This window comes from Quercus lobata, chromosome 8 (genome assembly GCF_001633185.2).
Source record: "Quercus lobata isolate SW786 chromosome 8, ValleyOak3.0 Primary Assembly, whole genome shotgun sequence".
NCBI lineage: Eukaryota > Viridiplantae > Streptophyta > Magnoliopsida > Fagales > Fagaceae > Quercus > Quercus lobata.
Window position 1 is genome coordinate 54,426,622 of NC_044911.1, and position 14,235 is coordinate 54,440,856.

Sequence of the window (14,235 nt, forward strand, 5' to 3'; positions counted from 1 at the left end):
GTTTTTCCTAAGTCTGTTCCCGGCATTACACATACTTCCTTTAATCTTCCTACTAGCTTACCTGCAGAATCTACTATTGCAGAACCTGCAGAACCTCATTCTTTCATTCCTACAGCTCCTCTTCCTTCATCCATACCTGTTAGAAGGTCTAATAGACACCATAAATTACCTAGTTATTTGCAGCATTACTCCTACCATACACTTTCCAATCTTTCTCCAACATATAAAGCCTTCATATCCACCATAACTCTTCTCCACCAGGACATGATTTTTTTCCATCAGGCTGTCCAGTATTCTGAATGGATGGAGGCCATGGATAAAGAAATTGAGGCTTTAGAATTGAACCATACATGGATTTGGTTTACAAGATTAAGTTTAACTAATTCAAACTGTGGAAAGGTAAAATGTAAATGTAATCGTTGTAATTGCAAGTCAACTAATTCAATCAAACTATTAAGATACCACAATTGAAATAATGCAACCATGAAAAAATATACCTTCTGAATGAAATCGGCTCTAAAAAGGGGTTTAATATCTGATCCAGACAATGCCATTTGCTCAACAAAAAATTGAAAGAACTCCCCGGCATCATATTGGTCTCCTGGGGAATAATTTCCAACAAAAACTGCAAAAGATGGGAGTAACCTAATTAGAATTTATTTAAAAAAAAAAAATTATAAACAAGTTAAAGGGATTGGAAACAACCAGGTAAAGATTTATAAAGTTGGAGCGGTGAAACTACATGCACTTGTTCGTCTTGGATTGCATCCAATAACGATCGAAGAATACAAGGCAGACAAAACTCCCATTCCCTAGACCGGCATTGATGCCGTGCTAATATCTCTCTTACTTCCGGCGTGTGAGCAACCATTTGCAATATGGCCGCCATGAAGCACGAATTCCCCATGTTCTGAATGCCTACAACCTGAAAGACAGCAAGTCTACACGCTTAAAAACAGACCCTATGCCAAAAACAACAAAGAACTAAGAGACTAAACTTACCTTGGGTATCGCCATGAGGAGCTGGAAATTCCTCCTTTTTTTGGATTTTAGGGAGTGAGCTTACTAGTTGAGTTAACCGAAGAGTGAAGTGTGAAGAGTGAAGTGTGTTGGACCTGGAAATTCCTCCTTTTTTTGGATTTTAGGGAGTGAGCTTACTAGTTGAGTTAACCGAAGAGTGAAGTGTGTTGGAGGGGATTTTGGGGGTTTGTTTAGGGTGCTCCAATTTTGTTTGATTTGGAGCACCGATTGGATTTCTTTTTCTTTTTCTTTTTTTTTTTTAACCTATGAATTATGATTATTACTCAATTTTTTGCGTAGACAGTGATTAAATTCTAAATAATCTTGTATTTAACCATTAAAGAATTTTACTAGTTGAATTAACCGAACTCATAACTTTATTTAACATTTGTAGATATGCTAATAACTACACCACATTTATCGATAATTTTTATGAATAGCTCAGACAAATTTCTTGTTTGCTTAAGGTTGTAAAAGAACAATGTTATTTAGGAACAACTCGAGTTTAGCTACTCATCAAAAAAAAAAAAAAAATTGAGTTTGGCTTAAGAAAAAGTTTGTTAATGTATATTAGTTTAACAAAAAAGTCAAATTTAAATCTAAACAAGTTAAGCTCAAACAAAATAATAACTTTCTGAACAAACTCATTAACATTAATATAAACTTGATTTAGCTTATATACAGTATTATATTTTAATATCTATACTTGCCTCAAAATATTCTTCAATAGACTTAAAATTGAATTATGTAAGTTTGTAAATATATTCATACGATATCAAATTACTATTATTTATCATTTATTAAAAATATAAATAGTCTATTCTTAGTTAAAATTTATAAATTTATAAAAACAATTTTAAGGATTTATTTGGAATCCGCTTATTTTACTGAAAATGAAAACTTTTTGTTGAAAGTACTGTAAATAAAGGTAAATGTTAGTTGAAATAGTATAATGGGACCCCATAAATAGTACCAAAAAATGTAATGAGACCCATGAATAGTAGCAAAAATAAACTAAATAGTAAAATAAATTGGCAAAAATAATCATGCCAAACATACACTTAGTCATGAGTTTTTTGTGAACTTATTTGATAAAAGATGTATGGATTTTTTTTCAAAATAACAAATTTTAAAAAATTTATGTTAGTTAGCATAGTTTCCAAACTATTTAGAAAACTAATACTCGAAACTATTTAGAAAACTAATATCTCGAGTATTGGTTTCACTGTAGCAACTCGAGTATCATGAAAATTCACGTGAAAATCGAGTTTGTGAGACTCGAGTTCCACAACAAAACCAGAAAACAAAGATCAAAACAGAGATCAAACCACGAAACCCACGAAGAAAGATCAAACCCAGAAACCCAAAACACAAAGACCAGAAAACAAAGAACAAACAGAGATCAAACAACAAAACCCACGAAGAAATATCAAACCTAGAAACCCAACACACAAAGACAAAAAAACAGAGAAAGATCAAATAGAGAGATCAAACCAAAGCACCTTACTACAAAAAGCAGAGAGATCAAACCAAAGAGAACTTTCTAACGAAACCCAAACCATGAAGACAAAAAAATCCAACAAACTAGAGATATCAAAACTAGGTGGTGGTGGCGGCGATTGAAATCAAGCTCTCGGGGTCTTTGGGTGGGTTTCTTCATTCTTGTTGTTGATTTTCTCTCTGGGTCTTGATCTATCACTCTAGGTCTCTTTGGGTCTTGATCTATCACCAAAGTTCTCCATTTGAGCTTCCCTAAGTTTTGATTTCTTTTGTGAAACTCAAGTTCATAAGACTCGATTTCCAAATGATTTCATAGAAATCGAGTCTATGATACTTGAGTTGTTACAGTAAAATCGAGTTCTATGGTTAGTTTCTTATACGTTAATTTCCTAAATGGTTTAAAAATAATACTAACTAACAAAATTAATTGAAAATTAGTGTTAGTGCGAAAAAAAATCAAAGATGTACCAAGCTTTGATATTGTTCAGCTCGGTTCGTTCCCAAGCCCAAATCATGAAAGCCCAAGAAACAGGGTCCAGGCCCATTCGAAGCTTTCAACTTCTGCGATCGTCTTCTTGTGCCAACGAAGAAGAGAGAAATTCCCAGGACAGAGAGAAATTTCGCTCCAATGGAAGATTCCGAACCTAGATAATGCTCCTATCAATCTCACATCTCTCAGGTACGCTAAACCCTAATTTTTCCACAGCAATCAACTTCTATAACAACAATTCAATTCTCGTTTGCTAATTGGTCTTTGGTTCATATTCAGAGAACAGTCACAGAAGGAGCTCCTAAACATCATCAAGAATGTGAGTCTCTCTTTCTCTCTTTCTCTCTATCTCTTTATCATTTCTCTGTTTGGTTCCCGAGAAAAAATTATATAGTTAGTATAAGTCTGTGGCTGTTTTTCAGTTATAACTTATAAGTGGTATCTATGCTTTCCTGGCTCCCAAACATTGAGGAACATCGGATTTAGGATTCTAATTCAGTTCGCATTGCTTGTTTATCACTCGGAACATTCTAGTGTTTGAAATTTTGTTGAAATTGATGATAAATATTGATTTATCTATTTATTTATTTATTTATGTATGTATTTAAATTTTCATGGATTTATAGATTCGATGGAAAAAGTGCTTGGTTATTGATCCGAAGCTCGGGAGTTCTTTCTCATCAATCATACAAACTTCGCTTCTAAAGGCATTTTGTCTCAAACTATACTTACATCTTCAATGGAATTTAGATTATATGAAGAAATTTACACTTAGTCATTACAATGTGCACTTGATTTTAGATTTTTTCGGAATCATTATAAATAGCTTTGTTTAGATTCAGTATTTTATCTTTGAAAATATTTTGCTGGTGAAAAGTATAGCCCGGCTGAAACTAGCAGAGCTCTAATGAATTGGAATTATTGATAATAAGTGGCTGCTATTTTTGAGAAATTTCTGCTAATTACAAACAGGAACATGGGGTTGACTTGCGGCATCTTTCAGCTGAACCCCTTCAAACTGACTGCACCAAAGTGGTTTACCTTGTCCGTTCTCAGCTTGATTTAATGAAATTCATATGTTTGAATGTTCACGATGATGTATCGAAGGGACTTCAAAGGGAATACTTTGTTTATTTTGTCCCTCGCTGCACAGTTGTATGTGAGAAGGTAAATGTTTGTTGGCAGTCTTTCTGTTTGTAAAACCCAAGCTATGTGTATGTATTTATGGTGAGTAGCCTTTGGTTTTGCAGATCCTTGAAGAGGAAAATGCTTATAATTTGATGACTATAGGGGAGTACCCATTGTACATAGTTCCATTGGACGAGGATGTATTATCATTTGAACTCGACCTTGCTTATAAAGTACGTAAAAATTTGTTTTTGTCCGTTCTACTGATTTCTATTAATTATTTCTCTTTGTGCTTCTGATGTCTTATTTTATTTTTTGATTTTTATTATTTTTTTTTTCCGTACATCTTAGGAAAGCCAAGTCGATGGTGATACAAGCTCACTTTGGCATATCGCTAAAGCCTGAGGTTGTGAGATTTTACTAATGTAATTTAGTTCATTCATATAAGGGATGAAACTTTAAAATAATTTGACCTATAAAGAGAGAATACTTATTTGAAATATAATAAATCTTTTATGAATGCAGATATTTAATATGGTTATATGCTCTTCTTGTATATTTTTGCATTTACCTGAAAGGTTTGCATCGATTTATGTATTATAGTTTTCTTTTGGAGTGATACCAAACGTGAGATCCAAAGGCAAAGCATCAGTGCGTGTTGCAGACATTCTAAACCGTATGCAAGCAGAGGAACCTGTTAACTCACCTGATGTAATTATCTACCGCTTCAAGCTCCTTTTTATGCAAACTAAGTTGAAAAAAATGCATTTTTATAAAATGATGCACACTTCACTGCCTCTCACTAATGTTTTGTTCGTTACTACAGATGGTTGTGCCAGAGATAAATACACTCATCCTTTTAGATAGGGAGGTAACCTTTTCTTCGTTCCCTCTATTTTACCGCATGTTCTCTGATGTGAAGTCATGCTAGTTGCAAATGATATGCAACCATGTGTTTAAAAATTGTGTATTTTCTTAACCTACCTTATGCCTGGAGGACAAGCAAATTTTAAAACCTTGTCGAATTGGAGAACAAGCCATGTATGGTTGGTCCTAGAATTAATCCAATAGAGAGATTAAAAATGACATGAAATATAAGCCAAAAGTTTACTAAAGACAACTCAGTGCACTACATGTCGAAATAAAAGGGACCAAAAATGACATTAAATTGAAAAACCTATATTCCAAAAGATGACTAAGTGCGACCTCAAAAGAAAAAAAAAAAAGAAAAAAGAGAGAGAGAGAGAGAGAGAAGAAGATGACTAAGCACAACTAACTGTACTATAAGCCCAAAATGAAAATGAATAAAAATACCCTTTACAGTAAATTAAAAAAACCAATACTTCATATACTTAACTTCATTAAAATATTGGCTTGTGGGTTTGGTTTTAATTTGTTTTAGAGTTGAATCTGTATTGTTATTAAAAATGAATCAATTTCCAAATAATTTATTTCCGTAGGCTCTTGTCAAGAATTTCAGATTTAAATGCTTACTCTGTTCTGTAATACCACAAATCCAGTTTCTTATCGGAAGAAGAATGTAGAGAAATATAGAGAAGTTGATGATAAAGAAAGGAATCATAAGTTCTTATTAAGAGCTGGCAGTTTGGCACACTTCAAAATCTGATTCACATATTAAAAAAAAGAGAAGGTTTTAAATGAGTTCTCATTTTTGAGCTACTTTTGCAATGCTTAGTTGTAGATTTATAATGTCTATGATATTATAGATCCTTGCTGTTGCTTAAAGTTGACAATTCCTCGGTTGCAGGTGGACATGGTTACTCCTATGTTGTCTCAATTAACATATGAGGGGCTACTTGATGAGGTAAGCAGAGGAAGTTGGCCCATACTTATGCAATGCATAATTGTTACCTGGCATGATAGTTATGACCCTGGAATGATGTGATTGACAAGTTTAATGATTTATGGTCCTCATATTGTTCTTATACAAATTCAATTAGCTTGGTGAAAACTCCTCCTCCATTAAGAATTTGACTTTGTTTTTAACATTGTGTTTTTCCTTTATCTTATATCCATTCTGGTCAAAATTACATTACATGGACTTGTGAGACTACTGAACCTCTAATTGCATGACCATCAGATTGTTTTAGTTTTATTTATGCTCAAGCTAAATCATTAAAGCTCAATCTTTTAAGAAAAATGATTTTTGTTACTTTCTTGCATGGGCCTGAAATGGGATACCTATTGGTTCTGGTTATATCAATTTTGTTATAACCTCTCTAATACGTTTACTGCAGTGTCTGCATGTCAATAATGGTTCTGTGGAGCTGGATGCATCTATCATGGGTCTCCAACAAGAGGGAAAAAAGATAAAAGTTCCACTTAATTCAAGGTAAATTATTGTCTCTGCTTGATATATCTTGCTGCTCTTGACAACAACGACCAAGCTTTAGTTCCAAAATTTTGGGGTTAGCCACAGATCCTCAATAAACTAATCATGGTCAGCGACATGATTCTTTTCCTCCATCTATTCAATCCAAAGTCATGTTCTTTATTCTTTTTAATTTTTGTTTCTAGTTATACTGATTTTTTTTCTAAGATATGGCTAAATATTACGTTCAATTTGGCGGCTAAGCCTCAAATTCTCCATGAAGCTATGTATGTGTGTGTATTTAGTTATGTACCGTTCGAAATAGTTTCTAAACTTATCGTACGTATGGATCAAATAATTGTATTAGAATATGATATGCATAATTTACTAGAAAGGCATACAAATGAGGGAACAAAGAGTACAAAATTCTGCAGATCCTATGAGGATAGCAATAAAGAAACCTTCGGTTTCACATGAGCATATCACAAAGCATCTTAAGAATTCCAAAAATTGAGTTTCAAAATGTTTATGCTCTTTTTGTTGTCTCTCTCTCTCTCTTTTATTTTTTATGAAATGCTTATTTTCCAGAATAACCATTTAAGGATGAAAAAGCTAATATCTCTGTACTATATCTAATCACTAATACTCATGAAATTTTGGGGGTAAAATTGTGGCGGCTAAGCCTTGGATGTTCTAATGTCGTGTGGAATGTCCTTTTTTGTAGATTCACTTCCACAGTTCCACAAAGCCCTTTAGTCCTAAGATAGTTATTATATTACTTCCCTAGTTTTTACAGATGCACCTTAGAATGTTAGATGCTCCAACTGTTTAATGTTGTTGATATCTTGCATACCATCTGTTAGTTGTAGGTACATAAGGGAAAACATCAATTTGGTGCCAAGCTATTATTTATTTACTTATTCTATTTTTCTAGGATTATATGTTGATGCAAGAATTGCAAGTTGTTTTAAATGCCTTCACTAAATATATCTTTTCCTTCTTGGTTTTTTAGTTCCTTTCCTCTTCTTTATTTCCACCTTATTTCTCTTCTTCCTTCTTGTCACATTCACTTACTGCTGATGGTCTAAATTTGTTAGTGACAAGCTGTTTAAGGAGATACAGGATCTCAACTTCGAAGTTGTTGTCCAGGTTGATCTATTTAAACCAGTTTACATTACTTGCAATCATAGCTTATACTTCAATTTCCAAATCTGTCTCTTGTCAGTTGTTTAAAAAAAAATTTCCATTATTCTTCTTGGAGTTCTATTTTCTTAATTGCCATCTGCAGTATGATTGCAGATTCTACGTCAGAAAGCAACATCCATGAAGCAGGACTACACAGAAGTGACAACAACTGTAAGTGAATGGTTTAACATCTGAACATTGCTGTCTCTTTTGTGTTTATGATTGATGCAAACTTGAATATTTCCTTGAGACTGATGTTAGTTCTACAATACATTTGTCCAACTTCACTGCTATAAAATTCAAGTACCTTAGTAAAATATGTATTAGCTATAGTTGTTACTTACTTGTTTGGATGTAATTGCATGCATGGTTGAATAGTTCAACCCATAATTGAGGGGATTAACATGATTGTTATGTGATTGTTTACTTATGAACAAAAAGAAGAAGATTATTTATGTGTTAGATGATGTGCACTTTCAACTTCTTGTATTATACCACACATACTGTTCTCTCCACAAAACACAATCAGTATCTCAATACCTTCCTTTCTAGACTGTTAAATGATTTTGTAAATGTTTTCTAACGTACTGCTATGTTGTGCACAGACACAGTCAGTTTCTGAATTAAAGGACTTTGTCAAAAAGCTGAACTCATTGCCAGAAATGACTAAGTATTTTCCTACTTTTAATTTTTCATTTTCGAGATCAATATGTGTTTCCAATTGATTTTAATTTTCTGGAATTTGTTGCTTCAGAGGCACATAAATCTTGCTCAGCATCTGTCGACATTCACATCAAAGCCAGCCTCTCTTGGGCAACCTGACATGGAACACACAATTGTTGAGGCACAGAGTTATGACATGTGAGCACAATTTCTACTGTTATCTCCAACTTTTGAAGACCTAATGTGTTGATTATATGCTTTTCGCTTTATAATATATGTGAATATACTCAATGCAAAAGCATGCTGATTGGGTAGTAAATGGTTTACTGAATTTCAGGACTAAGGGTTGATGCACTGCTTATGGCCATGTAGTTATGATGTTATTATCATGTTTACTGAATTTCAGGACTAAGGGTTGATGTGCTGCCTATGGCCATGTAGTTATTATGTTATTATCATGCTTGTTTGTTTAACAATCAGCTTATGATCTTTCTGTTCCTGACACGTGTTTGACTTTCCAGAAGCGCCAATTTTTCTTAACCTAAAACCAGATTATTGTTTGTCATCTTTGGAATGCATCAAAGCTATCCAACCACTCTACTCAAAGAAATTTTTTTTTTGGTTGGATTGACGAACTGTGCTGGCATCTTTTAGGTGCAGCGCACTTCAAAATTCAATCAAGTATAAATAATAAATGTCCCCCCTTTTTGATTGGTGATAGTACCTGTTCTGAGTCTTCTGACCTGTGCTACTTGTATCATATGGAATAACTGAAATGGCATTTCATTTTTCTTTTTTCTTTTTAAGCAATTGTATTTATAATCTTTCTTTGGTTACTAAAATCTATGCATTTTTGGTATCTTCAAGTCATTTCTCAAGATCAACTCTCAATTTGTCATAAATACGAATTATGGATTCTCAGTCCCCTATCCTAATTTCCAAAAGCATGAAACTAATGCAGATGCTTTGAGTACATTGAAGAATTGATCCATAAGCAGGAGCCTCTTGTCAATGTCCTACGCCTTCTCATCTTATTTTCCATTACAAGTTCTTGGTTGCCCAAAAAGCAGTTTGACTATTTGAGGCAAGACTTCATGCATATTATCATTACTGTTAATTCCTTGGGGTCTTACATATTTTGATTTTGTTGGCAATTGAATTTTGTAGCAATTTTTACCTATGTACTACTGTGGATGTGTATTTTTATTGATTTATTAGTTTCAACTCTTGGTCTAGGGGAGAACTACTCCACAGCTATGGATTTGAGCACATGGCGACACTGAATAATTTAGAAAAAGCTGGGTTGCTCAGAAAGCAGGTTTGGTGTCATTTTGCCTTTATAATCAAGCATTTCCTATATTTGATTTTTATAGTCAACTGGCTATGTTAACTGGATTTTATCAAATTATTGGATTCATGGTAACATCATCTTAACCTTGCAGGAGTCAAAAAGCAACTGGCTGACAATTAAACGTGCTCTACAACTTGTTGTTGAGGACACTGATACAGCCAAGTATTATTCTATTTGACCTTGTGATTCGGTTCTTCTTCATAATTGAAAATTATTAAGAGTTTGGTCCACATTTACGTCTAGGGTGGTGGGCTCATAGCTTGCATGTCTTACATTCCTCACACTGATTTGTGCCCTTTTAGCGTACCCAGATTTCGCAATATGGCACAAGTGAGCACCTGCATTATTTAATCATCACTGGGGTGGCTCATTTGATAGAATTATATGACCTTATTGTTCATGGTGTGCAAAACCAAACACTATGGGGGATGATGCACTGTACAGCGTCATAGAATTTTTATAGGCATAAGCTACTTCGGTAGATGCTGAAACACTTATTAGGTGGGCAGAAGTAAACTATAATAGCAAGATGGACTTGATTATAAGCTCAATATTTTCTTTTAAATTCTATATAGGTCTTTTCATGGTGGATTTCATATTCCAGTGCTTATATATTTAGAAGTTTTTCTTAGAAAGCTGTATGATGATGAATTATGGATATGGCTGCTCTTTCTTTGGCCAGTTTTACAATTCATATCTATTAAGGCTCTCCTTCCCTCTCTCCCTTTATCTCTTTTGATTCTCATTTCTTGGTGTCACTGAAACAAATTCGCAGTTTCTGGAACTACTTGCACCATATTTATGCATTCCAAGCTGTTCCTTATTACATAGGAAAATATAATACACTTAATTCTGAATCTAGCCATGTAAAATGTTTTTAGGTTATTTTATTTTATTTTATTTGTGTGGGTGTGTGTATTTCCCCATAGCACTGTTGTGTTTCTTACTAAATTTTTATGTGCTTTCTTATGTAACAGCCCGAATGATATTGCCTACGTATTTTCTGGATATGCACCTCTTAGTATTCGTCTTGTTCAGCATGCTGTGCGGTCTGGATGGTCAGATTGATTCTTTATTTGCTATTTTTTTTTTTTTTTGGATAGGTCATTTTCTAAGTTTCTTACAAGTTCTTGTTGTCAGCAATACATATTATTTCCTTTAACCTAGGAAAAAAAGATAGATTATTGCCTTAATTCATCAATTCTCTTTAGCCTAATTCTTGTTACAAATTGACTTTTGGGGCGAATAATGGAAAAAATAATTAATATATATATATATCCTGGTCTTATTTTAGTATTGTTGTTAATATTACTAAATTGAAAAAAAGAAAAAAGAGGAAACATTATAATGTTCAAACCAAAGCAAATCCAATGTGACTGGCAGCAGCCTCTTGAAGTGGATCAGTGATCCCATCATGCTTTAATGATTTATATTAAATCATCATAGTTAGTTCTAGGTTCCTTAGAACCTTACAATTCTAAAATTGCCGCATTAAGTGATTAGACTCCAATGAGGGTCTTGGTATCAAAGCTCACGCATCATGTGATACCTCAATTTCTGGGGGTGTCTTGATTGTCTTCATAAATAACATATGAAGGTTTTTTTCCCCCAAATTTTCACACACACATTTAAACTCTGCCAAATTTTTTTATATTGAGAGCATTGCTATTATTTTGTTGATATTTGAAACATGATGGACACAGCCTCTTCCTTGAAGACCTGTAACAGACAAGCTTATTATGCTATCATGTGTGGAGTAACCGAGCAAGGATGGCTCATTTGTATTTATATAATGTTTACACATGTTTGGTTCTGCAAAGAGTGATAGTTGTGATGAGATCTAAGGCTTTTTTTTTTCCCAATAATAATTTTATAATTTTATGTTTTTATGCTTTTTTTGGCTAAAAGTTCTCTAACACTCGTTTGGGAGTTCATAAAGGAATGGAATGGAATGAATAAATCATGGAATAGATGGAATATAATGAATTTAAGTAATGGAAAGGAATGAAATGAAATTAAGTAAAGTTGTTAGGAAGTTTTAAAATAGAGCAATGAAAGGTAATTAACCTTGTTTGAGAGTAACATAGAGGGAAATGAATGAAACCATTTTATCACAATATTACTATTAGACCATTTTTTTAAAATAAATGGCTGAATATATAAGGGTATTCTGGGAGTTTTAGTGAAAAATTTCATTAAACTTCATTCCATTCCCTTTTATTCCTCCCAATTTTGGAGGGAATGAAAATTTGAAGTTTTGAAGGAATAGAGAGGAATGAGTGTTCCATCTTTACTCATTTCATTTCCTCTCACTTAAACTTCCGAACAAGGGAATGGACTTCGTTAAAACTCTCGAACAGGGGGAAAGAAAGGAATATTCTAAAATTATTCTTTTCATTCAATTCCATTCTTTCCCTCCTCCCAAATGAGGGTTAAGGCTATGTTATCTTTGTATGTGGCATAGTAGCTAAAGTCTTTTGGTCTAAGGTGTCTGAGACAAGTTTCATTACCTGACAGGTGCCTAATATGTTGATCTCCTGATCCTATGGCATTGGAACATGGCCATAAAATGGCCTTTGTTGAACCCCTCAACCCCCTGAATACCCCACTTATTTTGTGGCCCATAGAAATGTCTTGGTTCCATTCATGGGATAGAAGTCAAGACACCATTGTGACAATATCTACAATTGTTCTAACTGGTCTTTTACAACAATTACCACAATTGATTCTCGCTGCTTTTGGATTATGAATTTGAACTTTTTAGGAAAATTTTATTTTCTCTTGAAAGTAACAATTTGACCCTTCAGGCGTCCTATAGAAGAAATCCTGAAGCTGCTACCAGGACCACATTCAGAAACAAAAAGGGTAAACTTCTCATGATCATGCACTCTTTGGATCTCTTTTCTATCCTCGCAATTTAGGTGACTCTTGTATGCTGTACTATTTTACAGGGCAGATTCTCAAGCAGTCCATCATATGACCCCTTGCAGGCTTCAGCTAATATAGACAAGTATGTTCAGCTCGTCCTAGTATCTAGGATTCTTCTTTATTGACTTTCTTATGTTGGGTCATTTTGTCTTTAGTGACAACAAATCTTTTAATGATGATAAGCCTGTGCAGATGAACATTAGACTTTGCTGATAATATAAGGAGCAGTATCACATTCCATTTCCATAGCTGAAGCAGTTGCCCCCTAATTTTTACTGTAGTTTTATTTTCAAATACAATAATGTCACTTAATATAAGTATGGGATTGAGGATGAGGTCATGATTTCAAAATCCATTGGTGCATGTGTAACTTACCAATAAAAAAGAAAAAAGAAATGCTATACTCTCCTTTATTCTGACACTTCTTGACATAATTCAGAGTTGCTGATGGAAGGCGGTCTCTAGTTCTCGTTGTCTTCATTGGAGGCATAACATTTGCAGAGATTTCCGCTCTTCGATTTCTCAGTGCTCAGGCGTGTCAAATTTGTTGCATATATGGAATCTGTTCTTCCAAACTTCAAACTTTTGAAATTTCTGAAGGTCATTACCAGCCCTGATTTGACTAACCGGTGATAATGGTCTTTTTGTTCTTGAAGTTATACTGTAAATGGCCAATCAAAGATTAATTTTGTTACAGATATGACAAGTTTCATGGAATTGTGCATCTTGCTTTAGTGTTCCAGACTGATTAACCAGTTACAATGATGTCTATTTTCATCCTCATTTTTAGAAGCAAGCTTTCTTGCTTTTCATCTACAACCTATATAACACCTGATATACGCTATTTCTTCGTACACAACAAGTCCAAAAGACAATGTTTAAATTTGGGTGAAATACATTGTTAATTTTTGAAGTTTCAAATGCATGCTATTAGTTCCTAAATTTTAACAAATAAGCAATAATAGTCCCTCTTACTACTTATGTTAGTTTTCTTGTCTATGTGTCTAATAGAGTGAGGACATGACATGACAATTTTTTATTATAAAAAAATCACACACATGCTTGGATCTGACGGAGAAATCTGTTTAATTTGGGTCTTTCCCCAATTCAAACCCGTTAGAAGATAAACCCTTGTTCACACAAATCCGATAGAGAGAGAATGCATTTGTGTGCTGGCTGATCAAGGCAATTGCATATATTGCTTGGGCTGTTTTTTGGACTTTATTTTTTTGCTATGAATGGTCTAATTAATGTAATAATGTTGTCTGTAATGGCTAGTTTGGATTAAGGGGGAGTAAAGTAAAGTTGCCGAAAATTAGAGAATGCAATGGTAGAACAGCCTAAAAGTTGAATGTGGCATTTTTGAATCAATTAGAAAAAAAAAAACCCAAAATTATTTGCCAATAGCCCATAATCAGTGCAAGCCCAAGACCCAAATTTGGACCAAACTGACTAGGACCTATTGGACCCAAACCGGTTGGGACCAATGGCCTATAGGTTAGGTTTAGTCAAGGGTTGTAATATACCAATCCGGTCCTAAAAATTGCAAAAGATCACTGGACCGGATTGTTTACATCCCTAAACGTGCAATTTGTGTAGAGTGCTAAAATTAATTTTTGTTACCATTTTACAAACTTA

General features: G+C 33.8%; 1 protein-coding gene across 1 annotated transcript; it reads left to right on the top strand.

The window, feature by feature from the left end:
* Positions 1–2,952: 2,952 nt before the first annotated feature.
* LOC115958127 (vacuolar protein-sorting-associated protein 33 homolog) lies at positions 2,953–13,510 on the top strand. The gene is made up of 20 exons (XM_031076490.1): positions 2,953–3,199; positions 3,290–3,329; positions 3,637–3,717; positions 3,983–4,177; positions 4,261–4,371; positions 4,742–4,849; positions 4,965–5,009; positions 5,907–5,963; positions 6,397–6,491; positions 7,568–7,619; positions 7,770–7,826; positions 8,261–8,325; positions 8,412–8,516; positions 9,280–9,402; positions 9,555–9,636; positions 9,761–9,831; positions 10,647–10,727; positions 12,477–12,534; positions 12,621–12,679; positions 13,037–13,510. The coding sequence occupies exons 4-20, from the start codon at positions 4,076–4,078 to the stop codon at positions 13,212–13,214; spliced, it is 1,449 nt and encodes a 482-aa protein (XP_030932350.1). The 5' UTR covers positions 2,953–3,199; positions 3,290–3,329; positions 3,637–3,717; positions 3,983–4,075; the 3' UTR covers positions 13,215–13,510.
* The last annotated feature ends 725 nt before the right edge of the window (positions 13,511–14,235 follow it).

Bases quoted from the DNA above. Each gene is read 5' to 3' on its own strand.
- LOC115958127 (XM_031076490.1), top strand. From the start codon at position 4,076: ATGAAATTCATATGTTTGAATGTTCACGATGATGTATCGAAGGGACTT. The intron at 8,326-8,411 runs GTATTTTCCTAC...GTTGCTTCAGAG, and splicing joins TCATTGCCAGAAATGACTAA to GCACATAAATCTTGCTCAGC. The intron at 8,517-9,279 runs GTGAGCACAATT...AAACTAATGCAG, and splicing joins GAGGCACAGAGTTATGACAT to ATGCTTTGAGTACATTGAAG.